At 35.2% G+C, this 12166-nt stretch overlaps 2 protein-coding genes across 3 annotated transcripts; both read left to right on the top strand.

The window, feature by feature from the left end:
- Nucleotides 1-95: 95 nt before the first annotated feature.
- On the top strand, nucleotides 96-2455 carry LOC114718751 (glucan endo-1,3-beta-glucosidase 5-like). Its single transcript, XM_028904176.1, has 2 exons — nucleotides 96-424; nucleotides 1162-2455. Exons 1-2 carry the CDS (start codon nucleotides 96-98, stop codon nucleotides 2294-2296), a joined length of 1464 nt encoding a protein of 487 aa, XP_028760009.1. The 3' UTR covers nucleotides 2297-2455.
- A 4723-nt stretch (nucleotides 2456-7178) lies between these two features.
- On the top strand, nucleotides 7179-11604 carry LOC114718732 (uncharacterized). 2 transcript variants are annotated; one of them, XM_028904151.1, is made up of 6 exons: nucleotides 7179-8235; nucleotides 8761-8858; nucleotides 9563-9587; nucleotides 10249-10369; nucleotides 10460-10594; nucleotides 10811-11604. In XM_028904151.1, exons 1-6 carry the CDS (start codon nucleotides 7731-7733, stop codon nucleotides 11013-11015), a joined length of 1089 nt encoding a protein of 362 aa, XP_028759984.1. In that variant the 5' UTR covers nucleotides 7179-7730; the 3' UTR covers nucleotides 11016-11604. The 2 variants fall into 2 exon arrangements, with proteins under 2 accessions (XP_028759984.1, XP_028759985.1); XM_028904152.1 differs by having other exon boundaries at nucleotides 10696-10899.
- The last annotated feature ends 562 nt before the right edge of the window (nucleotides 11605-12166 follow it).

Genomic DNA, 12166 nt, shown 5'->3' with positions numbered 1-12166 from the left:
TCTTATCAGCTTCACACCCCATGCTCGTGTTGGAGACAGGCTAAACAGAGAGAAACAGAGCAAGCACAGACAACATGGGGTTGTACAACAATACTATGTTCCTTGCGGTTTGGTTTTGCATTGTAAGCCAATGTTTTTTGGCGAAGGGCGTGTTTGGGTTTGCTTGCAACTGGGGGACTCGTTCTACGCATCCCCTTCCACCAAAAATAGTGGTGCAGCTCCTAAAGGACAATGGGTTCGACAAAGTGAAGCTATTCGAGGCAGATCCTGCGGCACTCAGGGCTCTGGGTCGTTCAAGCATTGAGGTGATGGTTGGCATACCCAATGATCTCTTGGCTTCGCTTGCAAGTAATGTCAATAATGCTGAGGCTTGGGTCTCCCAAAATGTATCCACTTTCATCTCCAAAAATGGGGTCAATATCAGGTAACTTTCATGTTGCTCTGCTCGCTTTCTGTTTTCAGTTTACGAATCAATCCCTTTTTTCAAATTATTGTTTTTCACTTCCTTGTGTTTCAGAATACAATTTTATTAGATATAAGTGTGTGCATACATATGTACGTACTTACGTACATATGTATAGTTTGGATGACTAAAATAAGAATTGAGTTGGTTGGCAAACAAAAGAAGGTTGGGATTGGCTTGAATTGAACCCGCAAAGCCCATTATGGGTTTGGACTTTGGAGATAATCGGCTCGAGATAGATAAGGATATGATATTCCTTATTGGGCCATAGGCCACATGGGCTGGGTTAAATTAAAATGCCCACATTAAAAGGAGCATCTAATATCCTAGGTAGCCCAACTTTAGATTTGGGTTGAACTACCTTTATGTCTCTTGGGGGAGTATGACTTTATTTACATGAGATAAAAAAAAGTTTTGACTTCTCATTTGAATATCCGCAAGAAAAGCGGCTTTCCTCGTCTCTGCCCGATGTGTGGCCCGCTTTTCTCCTCTTAAAATAGTGCCTGGAGGTACGACAAAGTTCATACGAGAAACCGTTTTCCGTAAACAAGTTCGCATGCTCTTTTCAATCTGTTATGTGTTTTAGCGGAGTTGCAAATGAATCCTTAAACCCATATCCTCATTGTGCTCTTCTACATGTTTGATCAAAGTTCCAAATGAATTTCATCCCTAACAAAAGTGCCTATGAATATTCCCAGGTATGTTGCTGTGGGTAATGAACCTTTTCTAAAATCCTACAATGGTATGTTCGTGCAATCCACATTTCCAGCCCTCAAGAACATCCAAGCAGCCCTCATAAAAGCTGGGTTAGGAAGGCAGGTGAAGGCGACTGTCCCTCTAAATGCTGATGTGTATCAGAGTGGCAGTGGCCTTCCATCAGGAGGAGACTTTAGGCCTGATATCCATAACCAAATGATGGCCATTATCAAGTTTCTGAACCAAAATGGTGCTCCTCTCGCCATCAACATCTATCCTTTCCTAAGCCTCGATGCTGATCCAAACTTTCCAAAAGAATTTGCCTTTTTTAATGGCTCTGCACAACCAGTAGTTGATGGTTCGAAAACTTACACAAATGTCCTAGACGCCAACTTTGATACCCTTGTTTCTGCTCTTGAAAAGAATGGTTTTGGCTCAATGCCCATCATAATTGGGGAGGTAGGGTGGCCTACAGATGGAAGCTCCAATGCCAATGTAAAGAATGCCCAGAGGTTCAATCAAGGGCTATTTGATCGCATCGTTAAAAAGCAAGGTAGCCCAAAGAGATCTACCCCACCAGATATCTATGTGTTTGGGCTTCTAGATGAAGATGCTAAGAGTACTGATCCTGGAAACTTTGAGAGGCATTGGGGGATCTTCAACTATGATGGGTCTCTAAAATACCCCTTGAACTTGGGTGGTGGAAAATCGCTGGTTCCTGCAAAAGGGGTCAAGTATTTGCCAAAGCAATGGTGTGTAATGTCACCACAAGCAAGTACTTCAGACCCAAATTTTGCTCAAAGTATGAGCAATGCCTGCACATATGCTGATTGCACTAGCATTTCTCCTGGATCTTCTTGTGGAAATTTGGATCCTAAGATGAATGCTTCTTATGCATTTAACATGTACTACCAAACCATGGATCAGCGCAAGGATGCATGCAATTTTAACAATCTTTCAATGGTCACTAAGATAGATCCTTCGCCCCCTCAAGGTGGCTGCAAGTTTGAGATCATGATTGATCTGGGGAAGCACGAAACTAACTCCGCTTCGCTGGCTGTCCCAATGATGATGCTGAATTCAATAGTCATGCTGGTATCAAGCTTCATGCTCATCATTCCACTTTTGTGGAATTAAATTTATTTATTCTTTATTGTTTTTAGTGTTGTGCAGAGTTGGCTATTATCACGATTTTCTTTTGTATAGTTTTATTTTCATCAAGATTATCAATCTCTGTGTGATCGGTTGATTATTGAAATGATCTTATCCTTTAGAGCCAATGTCAATGGGCATTTATATGATCTGTCTTTTTAGTTTACGCATCAATATTCTATTCCCATGCGAGATTTAATCAACCAGTCATAACCGTGCATATACTTGGCCAGTGGCCCTACTCTCCTCCCTTCTGTGCCATATCCCTCTTTTCATATTGCAGGATCTACTTTTTAGATTTGCATCATCATGAGATACAATAAACTCATCGCATTCTTCTTCGATGAGAGCAAAATTATTCCATCAGCTATAAGGATGATCTCTTAAGCTTGTCTTCTCCTAGCGAAGTTGAGTCATTCCTGGATACATCATTACCAAGAGAAAATTCTAGCTCAGAAGGATCACTTGGTGATAGAAAAGCTTTGAATTTGGCAGTAGATGTGCTCTTCCATATTTCAATCCTTTTTGAGCATTGCTTTTTGTGGATGACAGAGTGTAATAAAAGGATCGGCATTTGTTCATCTGCAGCGCACAGTTACTTCCATAAGTTGAAGTGGTCATTATTAGAAGGTAAAATGTTGCTGAAGTATTCCATTGGCAACAAACTCGTATATGCATAATGAAATGAGACTTGATTATGATGGGGCCAATATAGCTGTTAGATCAGGAGGTGGTTCTGTTTCGAGTGTCTGAACCATGACACTTGAAATCTAGTTTCCTGTTAAACGAAGGTGACGAAACCATGTTCTGCCCAATAACTATAGTTTTGTATTTATGTGTTGTTTAGTCTGTAACAGACAAAGACAGGTAAATTATGTCAGGGAGACATTAATGAAATGATTTTTAACCTTCTCCTTAACTAAAACTTCGGTGAGGGAAGCATCAAGTGCAAGTGGATGAAGATGAAAGATAGGACAGATATCAAGCTTCATAAGCATTCGAGGCATTGATCAGAATAAAGATGGATGTAAAGTTCAACGGTTTAACAATATTTGTCACAAGGACTCATCACCATCTCACAATGATGGCTTTGAAAAGAAGAAAAAAAAAATCGCCATCATCTGCTAATAATTAATGGTACAATGAATCTAGTTACGCATGTCTGTGCGACACAGCAACTAAACTCAATGCTCATGATGGTAACTTGCAAGTATTGATAATTAGGAATAATCAAAAGCATTTCACTCAAAAAAAAAAAAAAACGAAAAAACAAATCATCACAAGCATGCCAACATTGAATCAACTAAGTATACTTTTTTTTTTAAATATCTAATAAAAGTTGAAGTAAGTAGGATGTTAGTACAGTGCTCCAAAAAAAAGTTGGAAGTTAGTAAATTGCAAGAAAAGTTATCGTGTAATCTCATATAAACAATTTAATCATTAAAAAGTAACACAGCAAGGTAGTAGTAGGCAGCCGGTGGAGGCAATAAATTGGAGCCGCTGCTTATGTGGCAATTGAGATTATGAGAGGTAGGGGAACGCAAGGTTCGCTCAGTGAGCCATCGTCGTCTCTAGGTTCTATTCTGGAAAGGATTTGGAAGATTTGGAGATTGTTTTGTCACGATAAGTTTTTGTTCCTGGTTGATTTGTTTTGGCTTCCCGATATTAGTGAATGTAATGATATTTTTCATACTACTAAACTTTACTTTGTTTGCCAAAAGAATAAGAAGTCGTCTCATACCCACAATTATAATATTATTAAATCCTATTTTTTAATATAAGAATCTTATTGGTAGGCAATATATGACCGTAAATAATCATGTAAGTAAGCTTAAAAGTATCCCCTACCCCTAGTAATTCAATACCAAAAAAGAGATAAATATATAATTCAAAAATGAGAATATATAACTTTTATATTAAAAAATGATAAATAAATATTGAAATAGAATTTCGCTTTTATATAGGCTTTGATATTTATTAAATAGTTATCTGAGAAAGGATTGAGGAAAGAAAATATTCAAAATAATAAAAAGGAAAGGAAACGGATGAAAATTTCGAAAATAAAAAAGATGAGCAGATTCTTCAAAAAGTAAAACGATCACAAAAATGTTTTTTCTTTTTTTTTTCCTGGCCACAAAAATGTTTCACTTTTTGTGGGGCTATGATTCCAGAATAGTAATTTGTCAATTTTCCTTCTGGATTATGGATCAAATTAAAAAGTTAAATAGGTTGTCAAAGTCACTTCTTTCTTCTTGATTTGTTGGCCAATGATCAAAGTCGCTTTAACTGTTTACGGCTCTGTTTGGATAGCACCCCAAACCATGGTTTGGGGAAAATGCTACCCAAACAGCCTCTCCAAAAACCAAAACCATGGTTTTGACTCCAAAACCATGGTTTTGGAAAAAGCAAATTTTTTTTGCTTTTGGAGAAAAAAGGGAGAGTGTGAGGGCCTATATGATATGTATCTTGTTATTTTTTTTATAAACATATTTTTTATAAATATATTTAATTTTATATTTTATAAATATATAAGACATTAATTATTTATTAATTATATTATCTTATGTATTATTAATTATGTTGGTAAAAAACATATTATTAACAATTTTATTTCTTCAAATTAAAATATATCATAAAATCTATTTTTTCTGTAATTATCATATTAACTTATGTCTTTTTTTAGTAATTTGTATATATAAAAAGTGCTTCTGATAACAACTATCCAAACACTCTCATTTCTCAAAATCACTTTTTTACAAATCTATTCTTCACAGAATCTATTTTTTCCAGAATCTATTCTCCAGAATCACTTTTCCAAACCACGGTTTGGTTTCATCCAAACACACCCTACTTTTATATGCATTATGATTATGCGCTGGTGGCTGGAAAAGCTACACCAAAAGCGAGGGTGTAGTTTCTTCTTCTTGTTTTTGTTTTTTTTAAGAAATTAAGTTTTAATTTTTTTGCCAACAAAATTAAGTGGTAATTTAAATTAATAATATTATTAATTAATGATTCAGGAATAGGATGATTTTTTATGAGTTTTATATGCTTAATGATATTGATTTTCTAGGTTTACTTTTTTTTATTTACCTAAATTCACATATTTTGTATTTATAAAGCCATTCATTACATGTGAAATTTATATTTTATATTTATATTCATTATTTAAAGTTTTATCCCCTAAGTCGTATTATTCAGCTTCATTCATAATACCAAACAATATGTTCAACGTATATAAAAGCAAAATCGCTATAACCGTTATTTTACTAATGTGTGTGTGTGTTTTTTTTTTGTTGAGTATCTGCCTCCTTTGACCCCCCCCCCAAAAAAAAGCACCTGTACACACACACACATATATGTATATAAACCGCGCGCAATTGCATGGAAGTTATTCTGGTTAATCAAAATTACAATTTGCAAAAATATATATACTCTTCCTATCCTTAATATAGTACCTGTTTAACTAATTTGATTATATTAAGGAAGTTAGGTAAGTTAATTAATTATAAGAAATGTGACACATTTTTTTCTAAAACACCATAATCATCTTTCTTAATATTTCATCTCGCTGGTCTACTTGATTATGGTTGAAAGAGTATCTATATGGGTAATTTAGAAAAAATTGATAAATATGAAAAATGAGTCTTATATTTAAAATCAAAACCAACTCAATAATTAGATTTTATATTGAGGACCGAAAGAGCATATAAATAATTCAGCAAAGGATAAGGATCAGAGAACAAGGAATTTTGTGCCCCACTTTGATTCATATTCTGAGACTCCATATTTTTCCTAAGTATACTATGATTTATTATTATTTTATTTTTATTTGAAAGAGGATTTTTCTCAATCAAAGTGCTTTCATCTAGAAAAATTTAAAATAAAAATATTTAATTCAAAATAAAAATTTCATTTCAAATTGGGAAAAGTATATCTTCAGTCATATCTTACACTCCTCCATTCCTAAATATAAGAGTTATTTTAAAATATAAATTATACTATAAAATGGGTTTTATATTTAGAATCGGAAAAGTATTTTTTTGTTGTCATCCCTTTCAACCTAAGGTGTTTAAAACAAAATAAAATACAAAATACTACATCTGGTCCTAATTATAAGATTTTGTTTATAGTTTGCAAATGAGATCTTATAATTAGGATCAGAAGTAATACGTAGATATGAATAAAAAATGTGAATCAAAATCACAAAGTACAATTGATACTGTTATTATTGATTAATAAATCTAAAAATATAGGATAAAATATTTATATGGTCATTTAACTTTACACATTTTAATTTGATTCTTTAATTTAAAAAAAAAATTTGTCATTTAACTCTAAATCATTAGATTTAAATGATTTTTTATAATGATCATGGTGTTTTGAAAATAAAATTTAATAGGTTAGCAGTAACAGTTGATAATGTTTTATCCATATTTAAAATTTCAATATCATATTTTTTTAATAATTTTAAAATTAAAAGATTAAAAGTATGCAAATAAAAAAAATTAAATTGAAATTATATATAAAATTAAAAGGGATAAATGTATGAAAATATAACACAATGGTGGGAAAAGGAGAATCTGATACAGGATTCTTCTTTGAATGTTTTCTTCTGTTTTTCGGCCAGATTCTTTACATGGATAGATGATGAAAGACAAGGAGAATCGAAATTCCGGCCCGAATTTTCGATAAACCAACAATCACGTGTTTGCTTATTTTCTTTGATATTATAAGAGAAATTCATTAGCATTAAAATTCATGTCTATTTTTTTTTTGGCCAAAAAATTCATGTCTATTAGAAAAACGAAAAAATCACGTCCGCAGGGCTGGATTATATATTTGTGTGTGTATATTAATCAATGGGCAAAACCCAAGCCTAGTTTTTGAAGAGTTTTAACAGAGGGAAAGTAAGAGAGCCGTGAAGAACGATCTCTGGTGGCCGCTTCGTTGATTGGGATTTCTTGTTTTGATGCATATTCCATTCTGAACCTAGAAATTCTTCTTCAGCCGAACAATTTTTCTTAGGTTTTCCGTCATTTCACTGAACCAATGCTCCTTTCTGAAGTTTCCTCTTTTTGACGGGATCTGAGGTGTAGGTGCCTGGATTGATTTTTCCGAACTGGGACGTTATCATGTTATAAAGCCGAGGCTTGCAGTTTTTTTGTGGCGGGATTGGCTTCCTTCTCCTTATTTATTCTTAGGGTTTCTTTCGGTTTAGTTTGTGCTTGAACCACCCTCTTTGTCCCCGCCACAATTGGCTGTGAAGTTCTTCTCTGTTTGATCAGATTAATTTGTTTTCGGGGTTGAAAATTTTGCCATTGTTCTAGGGTATTTTGCTTTTCATCCAAATTTATTATCGGGTTCTTTCTTGGTTCATGCTGCTGTTACCATGTGATTGTAAAATTCTACGGATATTATGTTGTTTAAATTGAAGAATAGCCAAGGCTCTGCACGCTTCGCGTTTCAGCAAGCTCTGCACCTCCACCACCACCACCACCACCATTATCTTCTCATGGCTTATATGGTTGGCTACGACCCGTCTTCCAACTTAACCTTATCGAAGTATTCTTCTCTTTCTTCTGGCCGTGGCGGGAGCAGCGGCTGCAACCCATCTTTCCCATTTCTTCGGAAGCAACTACATGTCAATGCTTTTCCGGTTAAAAGATGCATTGGGTTCACTCTTCAAGGTTGCTTTGATACCAGTAGCAATAATAATAAGCTTTTTGTCAATCCGACGGCCCGGGGTTTTGCAGCTTTCCCTCGCCCGCCATTGTTAGCGGACACAGAGGATGCTACTGTCCAGGACAATAATCGCAATGCTATTATAAATACATCGTTAAATGGGAGTCCCACTAAACCCCTAAATTTTCGGGATTGCCATTTGTCCCGGAAAATTGTTGTTGCGGTTGACGTTGATGAAGGTATCAACGCATATGCCTCTCTTTATCTTACCTCATAAATAGCCTGTCCCGCATCGTGAGTGCATTCCAATTTCAGTAGCTACCACTGGCATGTGCTGTTCTGTGTTCTGTTTATATCTGATTAGATTTGGCATGAATGCAGATGACGCTTTACCCGGTAATTTATTTAAACCTATAAGAGTATATTTGGAACTTCACGAAGTAAATAACATTGATTAATATATGCAACCTAATGTTTTTATCTTCCATAATTGAAACATAATATACCGCCAATTGCCATGCCAAATATAGTTATTATGAATGCCATGGTGTCTCATACTTTAGTATACAAGATACCATATCAATTCTGACTGCAATATATCAAGCACCTTAATCTGAAATAAATCATGTAGTGAAATTTATCTAAAATAAGGTTACACTTCACAATTGACATTTCAATTTGCTGTTTGATGTCATGTTCAAATTTCGGATTATGCTCCTCTTTTCTTCTAATCTTTATTCTCCTATCTGCTTTCTGATGTGCAGTATTAGGGAACTTTGTGTCGGCTCTAAACAGGTTCATTGCAGATCAATACTCATCAAACTATTCAGTTTCTGAGTACCATGTGTATGAGTTTTTCAAGGTATTACATTGTTGCTGCTTGAGTATTCCAGACAATCATGATGAGTGACTGGGTCATGCAAATGTTGTTTATTGTTCTTATTAACCTAACAGTGATTTTAACAATTGGTATGCTCCTTTAGACTCTAGTTTCTGCCCCTTTTTCACCATAATTAAATAATATAATTTAAGCATTGGCTAAGGGTTTGTGGAAACAATACGTTGTTGGAATATCTAGGCTGTGTTGATTTCTTTGGTAATATTCCATAACGTGAATTTTGATGATAAGCACTTAACCTACCATCGATAATGATATGCGCCAATCTTTTAAGGGAAAAAGTCTGGGGTGCAAGAGTGTGTTGCGTGGTTCAGTGCCTTCTTCTGTTTCTCCTTCCATTTTCCAAAATATCTCGTGCAGGGTAATCCCCATTTGCAATGTGATGGATAATCATCAATACGTTGTGCCCTTGGTTTAGTTTTCGTAAATTATATTTTATGTTTTTTTGTCAATGTTTTTGAATCTTCTTGATTTTATGCATCCGCTTTTCTAGGACTACTTTTCTTCTCTTGTTTGTTATATGCATTGAGGGATCTTTGGTTCTATTTTACAAAATTTCACTGTCATACAAAATTAGTACGTTTAACAGCAGAGTCAGTCTGTGGTGTCATTTTAGATTTTTCCATCTTTTCATCTAGCGTCTGATGCACCCTTCCTTTCTCTTACAGATATGGAATTGTTCTCGTGAGGAAGGTAACTGCTAATTGGCTACATCACCCTCTCAGATTGTGAACAGTTTTACTGCTCACCTCCTTTTGAAAACCTGTAGGATGATTTCAATTATACCTTCCCCCATTTGATTCTTGCCGTGCTCATTGAATCAAGTGTCTTGTGTGATGGAATTGGATTGTTCTTGAAATTGGATCCCCTGAAAATCTCATTCTCAAAATGAATCAAATTGTAGTTGTTTTATTTTTGTGTTGGCAGTTTTTGATAAGGACAGCCTATCCTGATGTTGATTATCTCATTTCTTCATTCTTGAACTATTCAGCTTGAATTGGTTCTTTAACCTTTGCCGCGTAGTAATTTTCCCAGAAGACATGGTGCCCACAGGTAGCAATCTGAACATGGAAAATAAAAGAAAACCTCTACAGATTATTACACAGGATACCTAAAGATCAATGTATTATAGTTATAGACTCACTCTAGAAGACATATAATTATAAACAAGTTGTCAGTTGCATTTTATTTGTAACATAATAGAACTGACTTTTTATAGGGCTGGTCAAAAGGGGCAAAAAGTCCCTTGAAGGCTGAAGCTGTCAAACATCTTAACATTAAAGGTTTCTTATTTCTCTTGAAATTCTCTTTCGCTTCATGCAATTAATTGCCAATCAACCTTGTTCATCTGCAGCTGCTGCCCGTGTGCATGAGTTTTTTAAGACACCGTATTTCAAGACAGGGATCCACCCTCTCCCAGGTGCTCAGACAGCCCTTCAGAAGTTATCAAGATTTTGTAACCTATCAGTTGTAACGTATGCTTACTGTGCCAAACCTTTTTTAACCTATAACAAAATCTAGTTAGCTTCAACTAAAGGGTGCTGCCTGTGTATGTTTATGATCAGATCACGGCAGAATGCTATCAAGGATCACACAATTGACTGGTTAGAGAAGAATTTTCCAGGACTTTTTCAGGAAATTCACTTTGGAAACCACTTTGCTCTTGATGGGGTGCCTAGACCCAAGTCGGAGATTTGTAGGTATGCCCCCTAGTCTTGTTCACATGCATTCTGATGATTCTGTGAGAATGATGCTTTTATACCAACCTTGTGAACTGTGGTGTGGACTGTACTTGTTGTAACGAGCAATTGCCTCGTGATCTTGTTTCCCCTATTCCCTGTTCACTCTATAAGCTACGATCTTTGTCAGTTTCAGTGATTTTTGCTGATAGAGATATTCCTTACTGAAACTGATAGGTCTTTAGATGCTCAAGTTCTAATTGACGATAACCCAAGATATGCTATAGAATGTGCTGAAGTCGGAATCAGGGTCCTGCTTTTTGATTATGAGAACTCGTATCCTTGGTGCAAGACTGAATCTGTTGATCAGCATCCTCTGGTGACGAAAGTTAGAAACTGGGAACAAGTGGAACAACAAATAATGTTATTGACAGCTTTATAGTCTCTAAATCTGCTGGTAACTTTTTTGTGACACCGCCCTTTTTGCTACGAAGTACTGTTCAATTAATAGGCCTACAATATGTATGGAGGAGGTGAGACAATTTGAAGCAGCTGGAGAGAGAGCACTTGCCTGGTAGCTGGGGTAATAGTATAAAATTGCTCACAATAGCATTCTTTTCCCCACTTTCGAGCAGCATCATGGAAGAGTGGAATGTGAAATTGTTCATTGAAGTGGAAATTCTATGATTCTACTATATAAGGATATCTAAGCAGAGAATTCTTTTACAATTCCATTATGGATATAGAAGTTGATCTTAAACTCGTAGGGTTAGGCAGTCGTCACCCGTTGCTATCCTATCCATTTACTGGGTTCGCTGTACAACAATAATGAATATTTCAAGACACATTTCTCCATGCATTGCACGGAATCTAGAATGAGCTGCGCTGTTTATATCGTTTAAACGGTGCAGTGTGTGTGATGTTATATATAATATGTTGATATTGACGATATATTGACGTTATTGATATCTCGATTTGACTATGTCATCAAAGCATGTTGGGTCATCCAGAAATAAAATCATGTTGGATCAGAGGAATTCTGTGGGCATTCTACTTCCTCATCCATGCCCAGATTAGTTCACAATTTTTTAAAATGTCTCTTAAAATGAGTCTTCTTGAGTTCAAGATGCTCAGCCTTTTTTCAAAAAGCTGAAAAAAGTCTCTGGAATCTCTGCTATGAAAGTTTGAATTAACTTCTTAAGTATGGCAAGGTAGGTCAAGAGTTTATGACTAAACAGCAATTAGTACTTTCAATTTATTTACTTCACTCGGTTAAAAAAATAAATAAATCTATTCAGTCATCTTTACAAGGACATTAAAAAAACGGAAACTTCCATGATCAAGCAGAAGCGAATCATTTTTATTTGTTTTCAAAGTTGGGTTGAACACTTACATTTAGCGAACAATATCCATCCCTGGCATTTCTCATCTACGCAACACTAGAGGTGTGTTGTGAATATATATATAATTTGCAGTAATTGTTACAATTGGTATTATTCACAGTGATGTGAAGCTGCTGAAACTTGAAGGAACATTGAATAGCATAGTACGCTTCTTTCAACCAAATATGAATATCGCAGCACAAATCAATCA

This window comes from Neltuma alba, unplaced genomic scaffold (assembly GCF_004799145.2).
Source record: "Neltuma alba isolate B1F8T4 unplaced genomic scaffold, ASM479914v2 tig00011865_pilon, whole genome shotgun sequence".
Classification (NCBI taxonomy): Eukaryota; Viridiplantae; Streptophyta; class Magnoliopsida; order Fabales; family Fabaceae; genus Neltuma; species Neltuma alba.
The sequence above is the reverse complement of the archived record's forward strand: the minus strand, read 5'-3'. Positions and strand labels throughout refer to the sequence as shown.

What these genes read in the sequence shown, in the direction of transcription:
- LOC114718751 (XM_028904176.1), top strand. Translation starts at nt 96, where the DNA reads ATGTTCCTTGCGGTTTGGTTTTGCATTGTAAGCCAATGTTTTTTGGCG. An exon ending in AAAAATGGGGTCAATATCAG is followed by an intron (nt 425 to 1,161) that starts GTAACTTTCATG and finishes GAATATTCCCAG; the next exon opens with GTATGTTGCTGTGGGTAATG.
- LOC114718732 (XM_028904151.1), top strand. Translation starts at nt 7,731, where the DNA reads ATGTTGTTTAAATTGAAGAATAGCCAAGGCTCTGCACGCTTCGCGTTT. An exon ending in TGCGGTTGACGTTGATGAAG is followed by an intron (nt 8,236 to 8,760) that starts GTATCAACGCAT and finishes TCTGATGTGCAG; the next exon opens with TATTAGGGAACTTTGTGTCG. An exon ending in GAATTGTTCTCGTGAGGAAG is followed by an intron (nt 9,588 to 10,248) that starts GTAACTGCTAAT and finishes GTTCATCTGCAG; the next exon opens with CTGCTGCCCGTGTGCATGAG.